Raw genomic sequence first — 21506 nt, 5'->3', positions numbered from 1 at the left:
TTCAACTACGCAGATCCCAAGCAGTTGTATTAAATGTTGGCAAACAACCCATTAGTTTTTGGTTTCACTTCTTTTTTGCATCGTTCCCGCTTCTCCTAATATTCAGATGCCTGTAGCTCATTCTTTATCTTCAAAGCCAGGTGCAACCTTGACGGCATATTTTCCTTTTTTATCTCATTTCCCATTTCTCTGGGATTCCCTGTCCACTGGAGTTGTATAGAGTGATATGAGGGAGGGGTAAGGCTCCTCAGTGGCCTTCCATAGTCTCTAATAGCTCTACCATTAATCACTCCTAAGGTGCACAATTTTGAGGACTAAGGGTGCCTGGTTGAAATACCTGTGGTATTTTGGAGGCAAACAAAGAAAACCATTATTATGAATTAATACCTTAGTGAGGATTAGCTCATCATGTTAGCTAATTGGCCAATAAATGAGACTTCAAGAGACTCAGTCCTGGATTGATTTTTTTTTTTTTTGGTGAGGAAGATTGGCCCTGAGCTAACATCTATGCCAATCTTCCTCTATTTTGTGTGTGGGACACCACCACAGCATGGCTTGATGAGCAGTCCAGGCTCGGGATCCGAAATTGTGAACTCCGGGTTGCCAAAATGGAGTGTGCAAACTTAAGCATTATGACACTGGGCCGGCCCCTAGATTGAGTAGTTTTTGATATTTGTTGGTGTGTAGAGGAGGATGGGAAAAAACCAATAGTTAATTAGTTTCTACTATGTACCAGGCACTGGGTTAGATATTTTCACGTTTATTATCCCATTTAATCCTCTTAACAACTTGGATGTGAATGTGTTATTACAACTGATGTACGGATGAGAAACAGGAGTACAGAGAGGTTGAGTCAGCTTCAAAGTCCCACAGCCACAAAGAGAGAGAGTAGGGATTTGAAGTCCCAGGCCATCAGGCAAATGGAGCAGGCCGCAGTGTGGGGAGTCCTGGGCTCCAGCGGGCAGTTTCAGGACACTTTTCGGCACCCTGGGGGATTACGTGTGGGCAGGTGAACCCCAGCATAGGTGACTGAAGGACACAAAGATAAACTTGGCAGGGCTCACAATTTGGCCCCAGCAGGGCTGATCCGTCTGTGTTCTGTCTTTCTTCTCCATCAACGAGCAGCATGATGTCATTGTTAAGAGGATAGGATTGGCACCAGGCTGACCCAGATTCAGACGCTGGTTCCAGCTCTCTTCTGCAGGTATGACCCTGGGCAAGCTGTTTAAGCTCTCTCAGCCGTGATTTTCTCATCTGGAAAAAGGCATAATGGTATCGCTCTCATATTCTTGTCATATTCTTGTCGTGGAAGTTAAAGGATATGTGTCAAGCATCCGGGCCAATGAAAGTGCCAGTAAGCAGGGGCTCCTCCACTCCTGAACTGGTATTAGTAAGCTGCGTGGCTACAGCGGGAGGGCCACGGACACCAGGAAATGGACCCACAGGGCAAGTGGGATCTGGTCTCATTAGGCTAGTGGTTCTTAAAACTTGAGCGTGCATCAGAGTCACCTGTAGGGCTTGGGAGGCCCCAGATCGCCTGGGCTCCATCCCCAGTTTCTGATTTAGTAGGTCTGGGGTGAGGCCGAAGAAGAGTCATCTCTAACAAGTTCCTGGGACACGCGGATGCTGCTGGGCTGGGGACCGCACTTGGAGACCCACTGGATAAGGCCACTCCTAGTGGGTGCTCTCTGACCAATACAAGGGGGCCTCTGATCCCTGGGGTGGCCATGGGCAGAGTATTCTGAGTCCCCCCAAGCCTGGGGTGAATCAGAGAAGCAGAGCTCGGGCATCTCTCCTCTTCCCCACTTCTGTGGTTTCTTGAGCCTTTGGGAGCCCGTCTTTGCAAACAGGGGCCAAAAATATTCACTTAATTATGGCGCCTGATTTGTTTTTTGCCATGCCGGTCCCTGGGCCTGCTTAGGTTGAAGGAATATTTGTGGGTTAAATGAATCATTTTTGTGGCTGAAAGTGCTGATACAATTTGTTCTTCACAGAGAGCAAGGGAGGGGTTAGGATCTTGGTAACAACTTCCAATTAATCTAGTAGCCTGAAATTTTACACTTTTAATAAGTTTATCACTGACTTAACAAATAGGATAGATATTCTCAGGCATGCAGAAGCAACAGTGCTTGGCTTCTGTCATTTGTTTTACTAAGAAGGGGTAACTTACTGGATACTAGTGAGATAATGTATGTGAAAGTATCTAACGTAATGTCTTGTAAATAAAAAAATTATTGTTATGTTTATTGAACAAATGTTTTTTGAGCCCTTATAAATAGTGCCAACATGCTTTATATTAGGGTTTCTCTACTTTGGCACTATTGACATCTTGGGCCAGATAGTTCTTTGTTGTGGGGGCTGTCCTGTGCATTGCACGATGCTTAGCTGTCTCCCTGTCCTCTCCCACTAGAGGCCAGTAGCACACCCCAGTTGTGATAATCCAAAATGTCTCCTGACATTGCCAGATGTCCTCTGGGGGGCGGGGGGGAATCATCCTTGATTGAGAATCATTGCTTTACATGAATAATCTTACTTCACCCTCACAATGACCCAGTGAAGTAGGTGTTACTTGTCCCACTTTAAATTTTTTATTTTTTATTTTTTTAATTTTTTTCCCTCCAAAGCCCCAGCCGATAGTTGTATGTCATAGCTGCACATCCTTCTAGTTGCTGTATGTGGGACGCGGCCTCAGCATGGCCAGAGAAGCCGTGCGTTGGTGCGTGCCCGGGATCCGAACCCGGGCCGCCAGCAGCGGAGCGCACACACCCAACCGCTAAGCCACAGGGCCGGCCCTACTTGTCCCACTTTAGAGAGGGGGGAGACGAGGAACAGAGAGGTTGAGCAGTTTGCCAAAGACCATGCAGCTCGTAAAGGAGCAAGAGCAAAATTTGAACTCAGAGCCTCAGTCTTGACCACTCTTCTCGCTTATGAGAGGGCACATTTAAGAAGGTGTAGAGAAGAGAGTCCACTTAATTCCATGCGTTGTGGTGGTTGCCTCTGAGAGGGAGAGAGGTGAATGGGAAGAGGAGTGGGGGCTTTTATATGAATTTGTAACATTTTGTTTCTTAAATAAAGATTTAAGAAAAAAGATTTGCAGCAAATTCAGTAACATGTTAGCATTTGTTAAATCCGGGTGGAGGAATCACACTTATCTCTCAAATTATTTTTTGTACTTTTTGGAATGACTGAGATATTTCATAGTTAAGTATCTAAACAATTTTAAAAAGAGAAACACCAGTAGAAAAGTTAAAGTCTTCTGCTATTTTCCAAGCGTGTGACCATCGCACCCGGCACTCTATTTATTTTGTTTTTTATTCTTTTCGTCTTTCCTAACAGAGGGATCCCCCAACCTTTTAATGAGAAGGAATCGGGCCTGTTGTTGTTTCCCTGAAAGACATAGCCCATTCATAGAATTAGTCATAATCACGATCATATCAACAAGTACTTATTAAATATCTCCTCCCAAGTGGATAGTATGTTAGAGGCTTTACATACATTAATAGCCCTGAGGTTTATGAAATATTTACTAGTGTTTGGCACCTGGCTGAGTGCTTTTCATCCGTTCTCTTATTTATTCCTCACTACACTCCTGTGAGCAGATGAGTTCAGGCTCATTTTACAGGTGAATTAGCTGAGGTTTAGAGAGATGAGCTGCAGAGTCAGGGCTTCATACCTGATTTGTCTAATTTCAATGTCCCTGTTCTCTCTCGTACTCTGAGCTGCCACTCAAACAGAAGTCATGAAGGGCTAACGAGGATGTCCCAGAGAAGGCAAGGTGCCAGCCCTCTTCACTGGATGAGGGAGTGGGATGGCAGTGACAGACACAGGTGGCAGGAAGGGCTTTCCTGGTCAGGTTCTGAGAATCATTGGCTGATCCCAGGCCCCTGGCTTAGCATCAACTTTATCTCCAGACCCTGTGGCAGTGGGTCAAAGTTCACTCCCTCCCTGCCCCATCCTAGATGCTGGTTCCAACACCTCTAGATTTAGTATGGTCTGAAAATAACCCTGCCTCTCCTTCCAGATCAGCTGTTCAAGGTCAGGAGTAAATCCTGCCCCTGACCAACCACGGCCCATTGACTGTCTCTTGAAAAGCCTCCTTCCCTGGCAGAATCTGCTCAAGGGGCCATCTCCTTGCTTCTTAAACAGTGCTCAATTCAATTTTCAGTTTGTGAGGCTGGCATCTTCTAGAGCCAATTGGAATTTTGCAACTAAAATGTGGTGCATTTGCCATGCCCTTGTCTAAATATAGGTTGTCCATTGTGTTCTCTGGGCCCCCATGGTGGGGTGAGGCAAGCTTGGATGCCCAGAGGAATCCATCCTTATTAACTCATTCTCTGAGAGCCTCAAACTCCATTGTTTTCCTGGGGGGTGGAGGGCAATGTTTTCTTTTATTTTGTTATGGTTTTAAATCGAGATGTCAGCCCTGGAGCCTAGAACCACCGACATGGACCATGGTGGGCTGGCAGCCGTGTGAAAGATCAAATCCGTTTACACACCATGGGTGACTGCTTTTTGTTCTCAGATCCTGGGTAAAATACACACATTCCAAGGCCGCTGCCTGCTCTGGCTCCCCGATGGATGAGGTGTTGCATTCCTCGGGCAGCTTGCTACCCTGACCTCTGGGAAGCTGACACCAAATTAGTTGGAAGGATTTGAAGCTTTCAACCCATCTTATCAGCTCTGAGGGGAAGCTAACTTTTCATGTAGATGCCTGAAACTTCTCGGGCCTCAGGCAATGCAGAGCTATCAGTATAAAAAGTGATTTCTTCAGCTATGCTGCACCACACTTAGTGGGAGTGCAAATTGCTACACTCTGCCCAGAGAGTAATTTAGTAATATATGTCTGACGCCTTCCACATGAGTCTTCCTTTTGATCTAGCAGTTCAAAGTGGACTTTATCCTAAGGAAATCCTAAAGGGCAGGTACACAAAAGATATTAAAAATGTGTGTATAAGAATATGTGTCACAGCTAACACCTGAAAACAAATGTACAACAAGCGAGGATGCATTATCTTAAATTTACGAAAAGATGCTTAGCCTCATTCACAAACATTTCACCTGTTAAATTGGCAAAGATCAAAAAGTTTGGTAACACACTGTCGGTGAATGTGTGGGCACTCTCAAATGTCAGTTATGGACATGCAAATTGGTGCAATCTCTGTGAAGGACTATTTGGCAATATTTATAAAAATTAAAAAAATTTACTCAGAATAGTCCACTTTCAGGATTTTATCTTACAGATAATGTGGGAAATGGTGAAATATGTACAAGAGTATTTACTACAGTATTGTTTGTAATAAAAGAAAATTTGAAGCAACTTACACGTCCTTTTACAGAGGCCTATTCGGGAAAAAAACCCAATGGAATACTATGCAGCTATTAAAAAGAATGAGGTTACTCTATTTATATTGAAGTGGAATGCTCTCCAAGATACAATGTTCAGTGAAAAAAGCAAGGTGCAGAATAGTGTTTATAGTTTGTTATTTCCATTAAAAGAGAACTTATAAATATATTTTTATATGCATAGAATATCTCTGAAAGGATATGTAAGAAACTGGTAAGAGTAGTTGCCTCCAGGGAGTGGTGGGGTAGGGGGAGGATTGGATGGCTGGGGGCCAGGGAAGTGAGAGAGACATTCTTTTTACTCTATACTTAGGCGTTGTGAATGTGACACCTTGTGTGTGTCTTACCTATTTACATACACAGGTTGTCATAAGTGGATTGGTTAAGTACATTATGGTACCTTCTATTATGGAATACAATGCAGCATTAAAAAGATGTGAAACACAAATAAAAAAATTAAAATATTCAGATTTATTGAAATGGCAAGAAGTCTACTATTGATACTTAGTGATAAAAACACTGGGTGATCCAATTTGTGTACACACACACATAGAGGTGAAGTAATGTGAAATAATACAGAGGTATACAAAAAACGTTAATAATCTACTCCTGCTCACTTCATTCTACCCCTGGGCGACTAAGTTAATAGCTTTTGAAAATGGGATGACATATTATTCTATGACTTATCTTTTTAACTTAAATACAGTCATCCATTGCTTAAGGACGGGGATATGTTCTGAGAAATGCATCGTTAGGTGATTTCATCATTGTGTGAACATCATAGAGTGCACTTACACAAACCTACATAGTATAGCTTACTACACACCTAGGCTATATGGCACTAATCTTATGGGACCACCGGCATATATGTGGTCTGTCGTTGACGGAAATGTCGTTATGCGGTGCGTGACTATATCATGGACAACCTTCCTAAATGATAGATTAGTAGACATAGATCTAATCTACTTGTTTAACAACACTTTACATTTTACTATATTTTAAATTCCTTATTTAGTAAAATTGACATAATCAGGTTAAACTTAAAATGCCAAATATTCCTTGCCCCAGTGATTCCATTTCTAAGAATTTATCTTGAAAATATGGGCACAGACATATACACACGAGTACCCATTGTAACACTGTCTGTAGCAGCAAAAAACTGAAAATAACCTAAATGTCAATCAATTGGGAAACTGGTAAGTAAAATAGGATACTCCATGAAATGGATTACCATACAGCCATGAAAAGGAAAGCATAACTATACATTCTGACATAGAACTATGTCCAAGATATGCTGATGAGTGTAAAACGTAACCTTCACTATAATGTTTATAAAATGATACTATTTGTAGAAATAAACAGGGTGGAAACACACATCCCATACACGTACACACTCTTCTATATACATAATCACCCATATGCATATGTATGCTTACAAGTAAATAGAATATTTCTGGAAGCATACACAATCTGGTAACAGTGTTTGCTTCTGGGGAAAAGGACTGAGGGTGAGGGATAGAGATGGACCAGGGGTCTGGTGAGAGCAGAAGAATTTTTTTGAATGTTTTTTTTCTTGTCTCTGATTTAAATAAAAGTCTATGCTTTTTTTTAGGGGGGGTGAGGAAGACTGGCCCTTAGCTAACATCTGTTAGCTGAGGAAGACTGGCCCTGAGTTAACATCCGTGCCCATCTTCCTCTATTTTGTATGTGGGATGCTGCCACAGGGTGGCTTGATGAATGGTGCATTGGTCCACGCCCGGTATTTGAACCTGCCAACACCGGGCCACCAAAGCAGAGTGCCCGAACTTAACCACTATGCCACCAGGCCAGCCCCTATGCATTATTTTTTAATGAAGAAACTTTTTTTTTTTTTTTAAAGATTTTATTTATTCATTTTTTTCCCCCCAAAGCCCCAGTAGATAGTTGTATGTCATAGGTTCACATCCTTCTAGTTGCTGTACGTGGGACTCAGCCTCGCGTTGGACGGAGAAGTGGTGCCTTGGGGCGCGCTCGGGATCCAAACCCGGGCCGCCAGCATCAGAGCGCGCGCACTTAACCGCTAAGCCACGGAGCCGGCCCCTGAAACTTGTTGATTAAAGAATTGCTACAAGTAATCATGCAAAATAGTTACAAAGCATGATGGTACACAGAATCCAAGTTCTCTGTGGTCCTAAGACTGTATTGTTTAAAAGAAAAAAGTGTAAAAAACCTCACATTTTGAAGTACATCTTTCTAATGCTGTGAGTCTTTTTAATCTGGGGTTAGGAGGTCTGTGAACTTAGATGGGAAAAATTACCTTTTTTTTTTTTTTTTTCCAAGCTAACCTTTGGCTGAAAGTTAGCATTTCCTTCACTAGGAACGTAGGCAGCAAGCCACAGTAGAATTAGCAGTGTTTGTCACCAATAGAAATCAGATTTACGATATCACATTACGTTTGTTGCAGACATCTTGAAATATTTCCACTTGTCACTACTTCAAAATTATAGTAGTTATTTATTTGACTTGCTGCTAAATCTTGTTTATTTAATATGTTAATAAAGAAGAACATTTTTTACTCTATAATAAATTTGGTTTTTTTTCAACATTATAATAGCTATTTCAACATAATTGGTTTTCTTTGAAATCCTGTCTCATTTTATGTATCTATGCGAGAAGGGGCTTCACCAGATTGCCACAGGGGCCCATGGAACAAAAATGCCTGAGAGTCCTTGTGTTAAGGTAAAATCGGAAGGTCTGGGGACAAGAAGCCAAAAGACACTGTGAGGGTGCACCTGGAAGCAGGGATAGGGGCCCTACCACTTTCTCTTGATGCCAGGGGGCGATTTATGGCCCGAATATATAAATCGGAGATGTAATTTTTTTTTCGTTCTAGTTGGTGGAACGTTCTCCTCCCCCACCAGCTGTCTCCCTGGATCTCTGCCCGGCCCTGTGCTAGTGGTGTGAGCCTTCGGGCCCAGGCCTGCGAATGACAGTGAGCCGGGCTTGCCCTTGGTCCCATTTTAACCTCCTTCTGGGGCACGGCCAGGGTGCTGAGCTCAGCCTCCAAGCAACGCACATCAGCCTGGCAGGAAACTCTATCTTAAAGAAGAATTTTAAAAAGTGTGCAAAGCCAAGCCCCAAAAGCAACTCGGCTTCAGAGGAGCAAGACCCCGTGGGCAGATACCGCTGGAAAAATTAAATGGGGTTCTGTGAGGAATGGTCCACTTGCATGAGCTAGAACATTCTGTTTCTGAACATTTTGGCCTGAACTGTCCATTGGTGCAACTTTTATAGCACAGTTCCTGTGCTCACACCAGAGAGGGGCACTTGAGTGTCCAAAGGGGGCTCAGACGTGCTGCCGGTGGGTATGGTGACGAGTGTGCTGTTAACAGAGTCCTAAGAACACAAGCCTGTCAGTGAGGATTGTGCCCTGGGCTGACTCAGGCTCTGTCATGCCAGGACGGGGGGCGATGGATGGGCTGAAGATGCCCCTCCCCCTACAGTTATTCCAGCCTTACAAGTCCTTAAGACACAGCTCATTTTCCTCCTCTTCCCCCAAATCTTATTTCAGCCCACTCTTCTTTCTGTTTCCTCTATATTCTGGAGACACTCATCATTCAGATCACACTATGTGTCTTGTGCTGAAATGGATTCATTCCTTCACTTACTCACTCATTTGCTAAGTATTTATTTAGGGTCAGCCGGCCATGGATTCAGATCGCAGCTCAGTCACTCACTTGTGTAAGCAGAGTACATTAACTGAATGAAGATTTAAAAATTTCAAACCAACATTTACAATAACTCCTGTTTCCCACAACAAACACACATGTGAAGTTGCGTCTTTCCTCCTTAAATTGATGTTCACTTCATTCTCTCATTATTAATCTTTGAGCTGTCGAGGCTGTGGGTGCCAGATCCTCTCTCCCCCTGCATCTCAGGCTCCTCAGTGAAACTCAGGCACTGTTGGGGGTTCTGCTATAAGCACTCTTACGCCAGGGATTAGTACGCCGGGGATTAACATAGGGAGGTACTTTCTTCATTCAAATTGAGATACTTTTGAGAATAAAGGGGTTGTTACAGTCATGTGCCCCATGACAATGTTTCAGTCAACCACAGACTGCAATGGTGGTCCCATAAGATAAGTACCATAAAGCCTAGGTGTGTAGTAGGCTATACCCTCTAGGTTTGTGTAAGTACACTCTGTGATGTTTACACAATGACAAAATTACCTAACAACATATTTCTCAGAATGTGTCCCTGTTGTTAAGAGACACATGACTGACTATATAATAATCATGCTTTGGTAACAGACATAAATGGGAACTGGCTCAGGCAAACTGGAATGTCTGGTTGCCCCGCTATATAGCAGTGCTATCTTACCCAATGAACAGACTCAGTGTGTCTTTAGAGCATTAGCAAACCTGGGGCACCTCCATTTTTTGGAAATAATTTGATATTAAAATAATCAAAGTAGGCGCCAGCCTGGTAGCATAGTGGTTAAGTTTGTGCGTTCCACTTTGGCGGCCCAGGGTTCGCAGGTTCGGATCCTGGGCGCAGACCTACACACTACTCATCAAGCCAAGCTGTGGTGGTGTCCCATATACAAAATAGAGGAAGATGGGCACGGATGTTAGCTCAGGTCCAATCTTCCTCACCAAAAACAAAACAAAACAAAACAAAAACAAAAAGTAGACTTTGTGGAATAAATCAGAATGTTGTTGGCCTTACATTTATCTATGGCTCCGTGTGTGTGTGTGTGTGTGTGTGCACACGCACACGTGTGTTTTAATTTAGGGTTACATTTGGAGGTGGGGTGGCGTTCACTTCTCAATACCTTGGGCCTCTCTGAAGGTCTTCATCTGGCCCTGCTATAAAGTCACTAGAACTGTTTCCTCCTCTCCCACTTCTGTGGGGACCAAATCTGACCATATCCTCCCAGAAGTGAGAGGGAGGTGACAAGCGCTGGTAAGGTGAGGGGAAATGGGGGCTGACTGGCAGTGGACAGTCTCCCCTAGAGGCAGGTGGAACAGCAACCTTTTAATTAAGAATGGATTTTCAAGCTCCAGCCTTGTGTCCACTCTGGGCTCCACCTACCCAGTCTTTCCTCACTGGCCGCATGACCAGGCCCATATTGCCATTATGGTTTCACAAGAGCGGTCACGACAGTCTCTGTTCGATGGGCTCCTGGTGATTTCAAGAAATGGGACAAGTCCCTTAACCACTCAGCCCATTTCCTCATTTATAAAATGGGGGAAACATGAACACCTACAGATGGACTGTGGGAGGCTCAAATGGTGGATGAAGTCCAGCACACACTGTATGAATCGCAGCGGCAACTGCTATTTTTACTGAGAATCTATGAGGTACATGTCTCTGGGCGTGGAGGACAAGAGCGTGAGTCAGACATGGCCCCTGCCCTCCAGAATCTGCAGCCTGGTAGCACTGCTGAAGAGCTGCCTGTGGGTCCTGACCCCATGGACAAATGAGATGAGCCTCGTCAACAGGGTATGAAGGAGTGATCATTGCCGGGACAGGGTAGGAACCAGGAAAGATTCCATGAGAGAGGCGTCAACAGAGCCGGGGGTATGCAGGTGGGAAGGATTTGGATATTCAGAGGGTATGGGAAGAGCATTCTTGACAGGGAGAACAGTACGAGCAAAGGCACAGCAGAAGGAAAGTGCGAGGTGTATTGTGGAAACGGGAAATCGTTCTACTTGAGTTGGAGTTCGTTCCTGATTCTTCTGCTGAACCCACCGTGCTGTGCACTCTCTCATTCATCTAGCTTTTGTGAGCACCCGTGTTAGGCAGAGAGCAAAGACGTGGTCATTGCTTACAAGAAGTTCACAGCTTGTAGAGGAGATAGGTAAGTCCGTCAGTCACGAGGTGGTTACAGAGAGCCATCTCTGCGGTGTTTGGGTGTGGATGAAGGGCACCCATTTAGCCGCAGGGCTCCTGTCTTCATGGGACCCTCCAAGGCCCTGGGAGGGAACCCAGCAATGGTCATACGATTTCGTAAAGTTTCCAAAGGTAAGATCTATTAACTGCAATTGGTTAGGACCACTGTCTATTTCCACTCAGCCTTCTTTCTGACCTGTTTCTCCTCATGTGGTGTTAATATAGGGGTTGGGGGCGTTTTTGGGAACGGGCTAAGAGTTGAGTGAAGATACATTTCATTTGGGTTCTGTCAAATATATGTATGTGGTTTGCAATCTTTTCTTTCTGCATAGCTAGGTTATCATCAGGCTGAGTTACTGCAAGATGGAAAACAGCTTCTAGAAATACTCTCTTGTCCATGATGCCGACTCACTAGGCCCTGTGATATCAGGAGGTAGGACCAGAGGCTGATCCGAGATAGGAAAGGGTCCTGTGGTGCTGAGACCACACGTATGTGAGTGGTAGAGGTGAATTAAGATCTGCAACGGATGCAGACAGAGATTAAACTGTGAAAAATCTTCCAAATTTTATGTTTCCCTAAATTTGATAAAAATCTTAAAAACGTATGTGACATTGCCATAATAAGTTATGAAGCTGAAAAAAGTCTAAAGTATCCATAATAAAAGAAATTTTGACTTATCTTGCTAGAGGAAAGACCCAATTACTTTTATATTTTTATGTTCTCACCAGGATTCGGTGCCTCTAGGCTGCTGAATGATAGGCATCCACTTGCCCTTCCTTGCCTGCTTCTCAGAATAGACTCTGGTTTCCCAGTTCCTTTTTGGGCTTTCATAAATCGGGGCTCAGAGCCCCACACCTAGGGGACCCCCAGTGATGAACACTTTAGCCTTATCTGATTGCCTAGAAGAATCCGGGTTCTGTTACTGCTCAGCTGGGTGGCCTGGGGCAAATCACTCAGTCTCTCTGAGCTTCAGTTTCCTCTTCTGTAAAATGGAGACAACAACAGTGCCCACTTCGTAAGCCTTTGGGGAGCAGAGAAGGAGAGAACGCATGGAAAGCGCCCCCAGCCCGGTGTAAGCCTGGCATACGGCATGACCTAATAAATGGTAGCTATTAGTATTATTATTATCAGACGCGGTCAGGGAGCACAGCGACTGCGGAAACAGTCTGCAGATATGGCAGAAAGCAATTTCCCGGTGTGGCCCGGCGGCCATCAGTTATTTTTATGAGCCACACGCATCCTCAGGTAAAGGCATCTCCTGCATTACAGATCTTAATAGGCCCATCTCTGATGGCACTGCAGCCACAAATGCACCCGCTGGCCCTTCTGTGGCCTGTTTTGCCCCAGCAGGACTGGGTGCCTCCACAAATGGCCCCTCATCATGTCGTACCTGACAAGCACGACCCTTCACACATCATCCTTCGCCCTCCTCGCCCTCTGCCCAGTCCTTCAGATCTCACGGGAAAGCTGAGGCTATCTCATTTATCCATCCCTTCCCTCTCTTCCTCTCTCCCTCTCGTCTTTCCTGCTTTCTCACAGGAATATTTATGGTGTTGAACCACCGTGGTGCCTCCATGATTCCAAGACTTTGGGAGACTCACAGTAAAATTTCAAAAAAATTTTTTCGTGGGGATAGACATAGGGTTACTAACTTTTTACTTTGCCAAATGGGACATTAAACATGTGCACGCGCACACACACACACAATGACTAGCACCACCACTTATTACCATCGTTCCATCAAAGAAATGCTATTTCAGTGTCCAAAAATAGAAAGAACATAGTCTTTAGAATAAAAGGACAGTCATTTATACTGAATACATTTGGAAAAACACTGAATTTTCCTAATTTTTTTCTCATTTTGTCATGAGCCAGTAAAAATTTTATCACCCATGGGCACCAGACCTCAGACAAACTTTCGGGAAGCAGTGTAGTAACAACAGAAATGACATAATGAATGTTTGTTGAGTGCCAAATGTGGAGTGCGATAGACTCTGCCATTTACTAGCTGTGTGACCTTGGGCAAGTTACTGAACCCCTCTGCACTCTAGTTCCATCACCTACAAACACAGGGGCAATGATGCTTGCTCTGCAGAGGGGTTGTGAAAATCACGAGCTATAAAGAGCATTCCATGTTGAGCAGTGTGCCTGCTGCATTGAAGAGCTGCTTCCACAGCGATCATTCTCTTCCCCTCCTCCAGGGAGGCTCTGGTTTAAAGAATTCACTTTCCCTCCTGCCAGCCTTCTGCTTTCCTCCATGTGGACTGGCCCAAGGGACGAGGCAGGATTGAGGATGCTTCTGGCTGCACTAGGGAATCTTAACCAAGTTTTTTTTGGCTCTCCATGGAGTGTTTATTCCAGGGTTTCCCAGACATGGGGAGGACAGGTGCTACGCTGGCCGCATAAGAATCACCTGGGGAACTTGTTAAAAATTGAGATTCTTGGCCCCGTCATGAGAGATTCTGATACAAAAGATCTGCAGTGGAGCCCAAGAATCTATGCTTTTGGAAACAGGCCCCCTGCCAGATGTTTCTAATGAGCAGCCAGACTTGCCATTGGTCATGGCTCCTGGCTTTTGGGTTAGACATTTTGTCTACTCAATTCATAAGAGTGTCTGGCGTATCACTCCTGGCATGGTGTCTTATGAGCCCTGATGAATGGAGTCTGAGGAAGATTCTGGGGGGAATCCTCTTGGCCACGTTTCTCTGGCATCTCAACAAATGGTACCTCCATCACTCAGACACCTCAGGGTTATTCCAGACACATTCCTGCTCTCACTAACCCTCCTACAGCATAACCAACCCATTCCCAAGTCCTTGAGTCTGTCCACTTCTCTCTACCTCCACTGCCACCAGCTTGGTCTAAGTCACCACCAGCTCTCACTGGGATTGTGACCTCTTAACTGCCCGTCTCTGGTTTGTGCTCCATACGGCAGCCTGAGTCATCTTTTAAAGACATAATTCAGATTGTATCTCTCATCTGCTTCAAATCCTTTGATAGTGGCCAATGCAACTTAAGATAAAATCTAAAGTCCATAATGTGGCCTAAAAGTCCCTGCGTGGCCTGGCCTCTTCCCACTCCTCCAGCCTGGACTTGCACCTGCCTCCTCTCTAGTCTCCAAGTTCTGTTAGTTTCCCACCAGTTCCTTCCTCAGGACTTGCAGGCCTGTCCTTCCTTCTCTCGAGAGCCCTCTTCTTCTACCTGCTCCCTTCACTGAATTAGCCCTTCCAACCCATTCAGGGTTCTGCCTAAACATCACTCAGGGGACTCCTGTGATATACTGACCCCTGCTGTATGCTTGTAATAGCATCTCACCCTTTTTCTTCAAGTCACTTATCACAATTTGCATTCATGTTTATTTGCATGAGTGTATATTTCAAATTATCTGTGTTTCCCACTAGGACTAAATTCTATGAGAACATGGAACATTGCTGTTTTGCTCACCACTCTTTATCTCCAGCACAATGCCTGGACATAGCAGGCATCCAATAAATACATACTTACTCAGTGAATGAATGAATGAATGAGTGAGTGATTGAAGATGTGGAGCCAGGTCCCTAGATGAAGGGCAAGGTCCCACTTTTTCCTTATGGCTGGGGTGACAAAGTGCCCAAACTTGAGAGCCCTATATTATCACAGTGCAGGAGGTATGGAGAAAATCTAGCCCTGAGCTAGAATGTGGATGAACTTCCCCGACATTTTAAGAGTGAATCTTTTTTCAAGAGTGAGCGGGGAGTGGAAGAAAGGCAGGGTTTTGTAACAGAAGTACAATAACCGGCTTTTGACAAGGTGGCTCTGGGATTCCTGGAGAACATTTGCTATGAGAGCAGATTGGGACCAGACAGCAAAAAGGCCAGACATCTCCTTTGTGCAGTGGAATAGGTATGTGCCTGTTCTGACAGACCTGGATTAGATTCTTGGATGTATCATTTACTTGCTCTGTGACCTTGGGCAAGAGGTCTAACCTCTCTGAGCTTCAGTATATCCATCTGTCAAGAGGGAGCAATTACTCTCCCCTGTCAGGGTAGCTGTGAGGATTAACGAGATGATGTCTGTAGAGGGCCTAGCAGAATGCCTGGCACATAGTACGTGCTCCATGATAACATAATCTCACTAGGCTGTAAGCCTCCTGCAGGCAGGGCCATATTTGCTTTTGGCTGAACAACCCAGTGATTAGTGTACTGCCTAGCACATAGTAGGTACTTTAGGAAGTCTTTATTAATGATTTCATAAATGGTCAAATGTATTTTCCTTCAGTAGAATTTCCCTCTTCTAGGAAGGATTCCCTGTGTATAAAAATTTCCCTCTCGCTCAAAGCAATTGCTTTCCTCACGAGCAACTCAAATCCCTGTGTTTTGAAACCTCAGAGCTGGAGGATTAGTGTGTGTGTTTGTGGGGATGGCTCTGCCCCGAGTCATCTCTGGGACCCCCACCCTCCCTTGTGCTCTCGTGGGAGGTGGGAATTCATCAGCACTGACTCAAATGAGATAACTGGAGAAACAAATCAATGGAGAGAGCGATTCCTAGCTGGTTCCAGTACTATAGAGAACACAACTCTTTCTTTGAAATTGACCTGCATTTATTTGGAGGGGAAAGTAGTTAGTTCAATAATGGCTTCCTGGTGCCTTTCAGCATTTTAAAAGACGGAAGAAAGATTTGGAGTGAGGCAAGCTTCCAGTGCTTTCTAAGCAACACACTCAGCTCAGCCACCAGTTGGCTGCCCAGCACTTCCTGCTCACCCCCCCTACCCCCATACATCCCCCTGAGTGCAGTGCACATCCCTCAGTGGCCCAGCCGCTTCTGGAGACCCTGATCAGGCCTTCCTCAGGCGAGTGGGAGCTGGCTTGCATTATAATGTTGGGCAGCTGAAGATTTCTTGGACATCTTGCACATGGCCCATCGAGTAGAAATGCTGCTATATTATATTCCAATTATTTCCTGTCCCTCCCCGGCCTGATTCCAGGGTCTGAATAAAGAGGTCCTTGTTTGGTGGAATCCATCCCTGCTCACAAGTGAGAGCTGGTCCCTGGCCCGACTTGGTCTGAGGCCACAGGGAAAGGGTGGGGAGGAGGTAGGGAGGATGCTACAGGTGGGGAGGGCTCCACAGGAGATGAGATGCCTGGCTCTGCAGGCAGCCCAACTCTGCTCCCAAAAATAAAAATTAGAAAGGAAGGAAAACAAATGGGGCCCCTGAGCAGGACCCTGTAGGCGGCATAGCTATTTTCCCTCCTTCCCAGGAGGGATCCCAACCCTCCTCTCCCACGGAGAAGACAAACACAGCTATGGAAATCTCATGCCATCCAGGCACCTGGGAGTCTACGTCCAGTTGAAAGTTACTCCTACCTGCACGTCTCTGTTTGCCAACCACTAGCTCCCCCAGATCTGCACGTTTTCTCCTCATTTTAAGTGAAAAGCCTTTCATGGAAAGTTTAGTATTTGGAGGCTTCCTCAGATTCCAAAGGAGTTGTTGTTCTACATCATGCTACTTTCATTTGGGTGTTATTGGAACTGAGATGAAGTAGAAATCCACAAGAAAAACCCTGTTTTGCTTGGGTGCTCCTCCTAAATTATTAAGAATACGTGAATTAAGGACCTTCTCTGTTTGAAGCTCTTGAGTACCTTTCGGAGTCCATCCGAAACCCAAGGCCTGGAGTCCATATTCCTCACCTGCCAAGGGTTGGGTTTCCGGGGGAGAAGCACGTGGACGGAGTCAGCTCAGGGACAGCACACTGGGAGATGTCCGGGAGAGAATGGCAGGGATGGTCAGAAAGTTTTCATGGCAAGGAGAGGAGAAACGAGCTCTGATAGCAACAGGGTGGCAAGAATGTCTCACTTTCTGTGGCATGGAAGCCAAGGACCTGAGATGTTAGGGGGATAAGGTCTCAGAAAGGCAGAGACAGAAAGGGGAGAGAGCGGGAATAGCGTGAGTGAGAAGAAAGTGAGGGTGAGCTTGACAAGCCAGACCCAGAGAGAAGCCACATCATCCCGCACCCCTGTGTGGCAGGGGAAGGGCTAAGCTTTGCAGCATTTAAACCTTGGAGTCCGGGAGGCTGGAGCCTGAAGGGAGCTGAGAGATCCTCTGGCCAGTGATTCTCAAAGCCTGGTCTGTGGATCACCTCCTCCGAATCACCTGGTGGACTGGTTACACATGAGCATTCCTGGGATCCACTTAATTTACTCAATGAGACTCTCTGTGGGTTAGGCCTAAGAAGCTGCATATTCATCAAGTTCCACAGATGATTCTGATCCTTACCAAAGTTTGAGAGCTCTTGATCTAGGCCAACCCTTTTGTTTTCTGGAAGTGAGATCCAAAGCCCAGAGAGGTAAAGCAACGAGCCTAGGGTCACAGAGCTAACTGATGGCAAAGCTCACGTGGGAACTCTAGTGCTCCTGACCCCCAGAGCAGTGCTCTTCCCGTTTCAACAAGCTGGCAGCGTCCTTGCCTGTTTGGAGCTGTTTCTCTTGCCTCCTAAAGTGAAAGCCTGCACCTTTGATCCATTCCTGCATCCTGCTGGGACCTTCTTCCTGAGGATGCTCTGGTCACAGCCTCTGCAGGCTGAGGAGCAGGGACAGAAAGAAGAAAGGAGAAAGATCTAGTTCCCTCTGAGCATGTAGTAACAGGTGTCGGACTGGCAAATGAGTAGAGAAGGAGAAAACACACAGTTATAGCTGAGGGGTGAAAGACCTAACTTTCATTGGGCATTTACTGCGCTTAAAACAGACACTGTATTAAGTCCTTTCCATGCATTAGTGCAAACTCCAAGGAGAAAATAGTAATTAGTCCTCTTATGCAGATAAAGAAACTGAGGCTCACAGAGGAGTGGTGATTTGCCCAAGGTCACAGAGCTAATAAGTGGCCATTTACAACCATCATCTTGGCATGGTCCAATGCAGTGTGAACTGTCACCTACTTTAACCCAACAAGCCTGTAAAATGAACCTGAGACCTTGGGGGAAAAAAGAGAGCTTCTCTGTAGTGGGACGGGATCACTCTGGGGGGAGGCGGGGCAGAGTGTCAAACCCTTTCCACTCAACACACTGGAAATATTTCTGAAAAGCCTTAGCTCACGAGCCTGCCTTAGAAAAGACAACATGGAGAGTAGGTTAAACAGCTCTTTTTTCTTTATCTTTTTAAAACGGAAACTCCTGGTATCAGTTTGCTTTCCTTCCATTCGCCTTTTTCTTGAAAGCAGTGTGTCTTCAGATTTTCAGTTACTTGAGGGATCTGCTTGGTTTAGTATCTGACCGAGCCCCTGGTGTGACTGTGGGCGGACGTGGTCCATGGCCGGCAGCAGCTGTTACCTCTTCTGATACCACACACATGACTTTGCCATGATCACCTCCCTCCATTCATTTTCTGGAGTGTCCCCCAGGGAAAGGAGAAGAAATCAGGGCAGATCAGTGCCTCAGAGAAGGGACAAGTGTTTCCCGAGCCATGTGGACAGCACGTCTCCATATTTTCCTCTAGGTTTGCCCCCTAACCAGACCTCTGCTTCTTCCTTAGAAGAAATCAGGTAGCCTTTTGAACAATTCAGTTAGTATGACCACTGAACAAAAGAAGATGGATGTATTTTTATGGGTGAGGAAGGACTCAATTTCATCCTGGCAGGACTTGGTGTCTGGCAGCCGAAGGTGAGGGACAGCTATAATTTAATTCCGAGTATTCCATAAATCACAAGAGTTAGGACATTTTTGGGTGAAAACTGAGAATGTGTGACCCTCTGGTCATCTTGCTTCTCTTTCAAATCTCAAGCTTTACATGACTTAAAGGCTGGTTGGGGCCATGTGGCTGTAAAATGCTTGTATTAACTCATAACGAAGGGAGTGTGCAGAGGTGACAGCAAGCTGTGAAGGGAGGAGGGGGAGAACGCAGCCTCTGCAAAGCTCTGGAGAAGCGTAGGTCTCTGCAAGAGCCCTGGAAATGCTGAATGAAAACTGCCTTTCTGTGTACGAGCTGCCTCCCTGCTCCCCAATGCCGTGGCTGCGGTAACTACAAACTATTTCGTGTGCTGCATTCGTGACGCTGCCTTAGCCGGCACCTCAGTACCACTGAAATCACACTGGTGTGATGTTCAAGTCCAGTGTCCTTTTTAATTATTAAACCGAGGCTGCTGAATGAGTCATTCCACATACCAGATTCTCCTCTCGTGGTTCTATTTCGAGTGACTAGTATCTTAGCATGTTCCACTAACACCTGAGTTGGTTCTTGGCCAGCTACCCAATCTGCAAAGCCTTTGCAGAACAAACAATATTCTCCAATCTCCAAACACACAGACTGCATAAAAAAAAACAGAACCCACAAAAAACTTTACAGTAAGCTCATCAGTAAACCCCAGATCTGAAAATGCCCGGTTCCCCTCCGCCAGGCCCCAACTTACCAAGTGGTAGAGCGATGAAGAAGGGTAGCCAACACAAGATGAACATACCGACCACTATGCCCAAGGTCTTGGCTGCTTTCTTTTCCCTGGAGAACTTAAAAAGTTTGACAGCTATGGAACTCCTGGGGTTGTGGCCCTTGGCCTTGGTACTGCTTAGGGCGTCCTCGTGAAAGTTCTTGGAGTGGATCCTCAGGGTCAGCTCCTTGGAGTTGGACATCTCCTTCATGACTCCTGCCTCCAGGTTCTTGGTGGTCCTCTTGGCAACGATGTAGACACGGCAGTACATGACCAGAATGACCGCCAGAGGGATGTAGAAGGAGCCCAGGGAGGAGAAGAGGGCGTAGAAGGGTTCTTCGGTGACCCCGCATTCCTTGTCATCGTTGGGTGCCGGCTCCTTCCACCCAAGGAGAGGCCCGATGGAGATAACAGTGGACAAGACCCAGACACTGAGGAGCGCCAAGATGGCCTTCCTCCGGGTAACCAGCGCGGGGTACTGCAGAGAGTAGCGCACCCCGATGTAGCGATCGATGGAGATGGCGCACAGGCTCAGAATGGAAGCTGTGCAGCACAGGACGTCCACGGCGGCCCAGATGTCGCAGAAGATCCGCCCCAGCACCCAGTAGCCGAGCACCTCCAGGGCAGCCGAGAAGGGCAGCACAGTGAGGCTCAGCAGCAGGTCGGCAATGGCCAGGTTGACGATGAAGTAGTTGGTGGGCGTCCGCAGGTGACGGTTGCAGGCCACAGACAAGATGACGAGGATGTTGCCCACGATGGCAAAGAGGATGAAGGCGCCCAGCACCAGGCCCACGGAGATGGCCCTGGTGATGTCCAGCTGGGGCAGTGTGGAATTGCTCGAGGTCTGGTTGGGGCCAGTGAAGTTGGCATTTTTCAACTCTCCCCAGTGGGCAGGTGCTGATGTGTTGTGGCCGGTGTCCAGATCGGGATTCATCTTAGAGTCCGCCCTCCATAGCCAGGGAGGTGAGAGGGCTTGGAAGGGCTGCGGCGAAGGCTCCTCAGCTGCCCTGAAACTTTGCTTCCCCCGTGGTCTTCTTTCCAGAGGCGCCCTCCCGGCCAGAAGTCATCTCTCCCGGGCAGCCCAACCCGGCGGCACGTCTCCTGCCTGCACCGAGCCGCTCGCTCGCCTGTCAGAGGGAGGAGGAGGAGAGAGGGGACGAGGCGGCAGCTCCAAGTTTAATGGTCCACGTCAGGCGCGCCGGGCCGGGCTGGCGGGGGAGCGGCGGGGAGCAGGGGGCGGCGGGCAGGGGGCGCCCGGCTCGGTCCGCGCGCCGCGGGTCTGCGGACGGCGGCGCCTCCGCCCAGCCAGCGCCGAGGAGGGTCTGCTTTCAATGAGCCGCCTCTGGGCTGGCTGCACGGCGGTGACATCAGGCGGGGGAGCCCGGCGCCCTGACTCCGCGCGGCACTAGGGGGCAATGCGGGTCCAGCGAAGGCGCCCGCAGCCCCGACGCCGCCAGCCGGGTCAGCCAGCAGCCCCGCCACGCCCCCGCCGCCCCCCGGGGCAAGCCTTGCGCGGGAGGTAGGAAGAGCGACCTGGGCGGGGGGATGCCCTTGTCTCCCACCCCGAGGTGGCCCGCTGGGATTCTTTTCCCTCCTGTTCCTTCTCAGTTTCAAGAGTGAGGTAGGGGTGCTTACTTCTAATGGGGGCGTGTGGAGTCAGCCCCCAGATTTAGGGGGCTATGCAACTTGCGTGGCACCCACAAGAGGAAGAATTCCAAGGTTAGGCAGGTGAGAGGACTTGAGTCAGATCTGAGACCAACCCCTATCCTTTATCACCGTGTGAAATCTCTCTGGTCTCGTAATAAAATTCAGGCTTCTCTTCATTCATTCTTCACTCACTCACTCAGATACTCACTCACTCACTCATTCTTTCAACAAATTGTAAACGAGTCCCCA

The 21506-nt window shown here is 46.8% G+C and overlaps 1 protein-coding gene across 1 annotated transcript in view; it reads right to left on the bottom strand.

Moving 5' to 3' along the window:
* ADRA1B (adrenoceptor alpha 1B) overlaps nt 1-20781 on the bottom strand; it is a 47240-nt gene extending 26459 nt beyond the window's left edge. The window contains exon 1 of the mRNA XM_058545138.1: nt 19596-20781. Within this exon, the coding sequence (XP_058401121.1) occupies nt 19596-20544 (949 nt within the window). The 5' untranslated portion in view covers nt 20545-20781. The remainder of the gene's footprint in view (nt 1-19595) is intronic.
* Nucleotides 20782-21506: the final 725 nt, after the last annotated feature.

This window comes from Diceros bicornis, chromosome 1, assembly GCF_020826845.1.
Source record: "Diceros bicornis minor isolate mBicDic1 chromosome 1, mDicBic1.mat.cur, whole genome shotgun sequence".
NCBI lineage: Eukaryota > Metazoa > Chordata > Mammalia > Perissodactyla > Rhinocerotidae > Diceros > Diceros bicornis.
The sequence above is the reverse complement of the archived record's forward strand: the minus strand, read 5'-3'. Positions and strand labels throughout refer to the sequence as shown.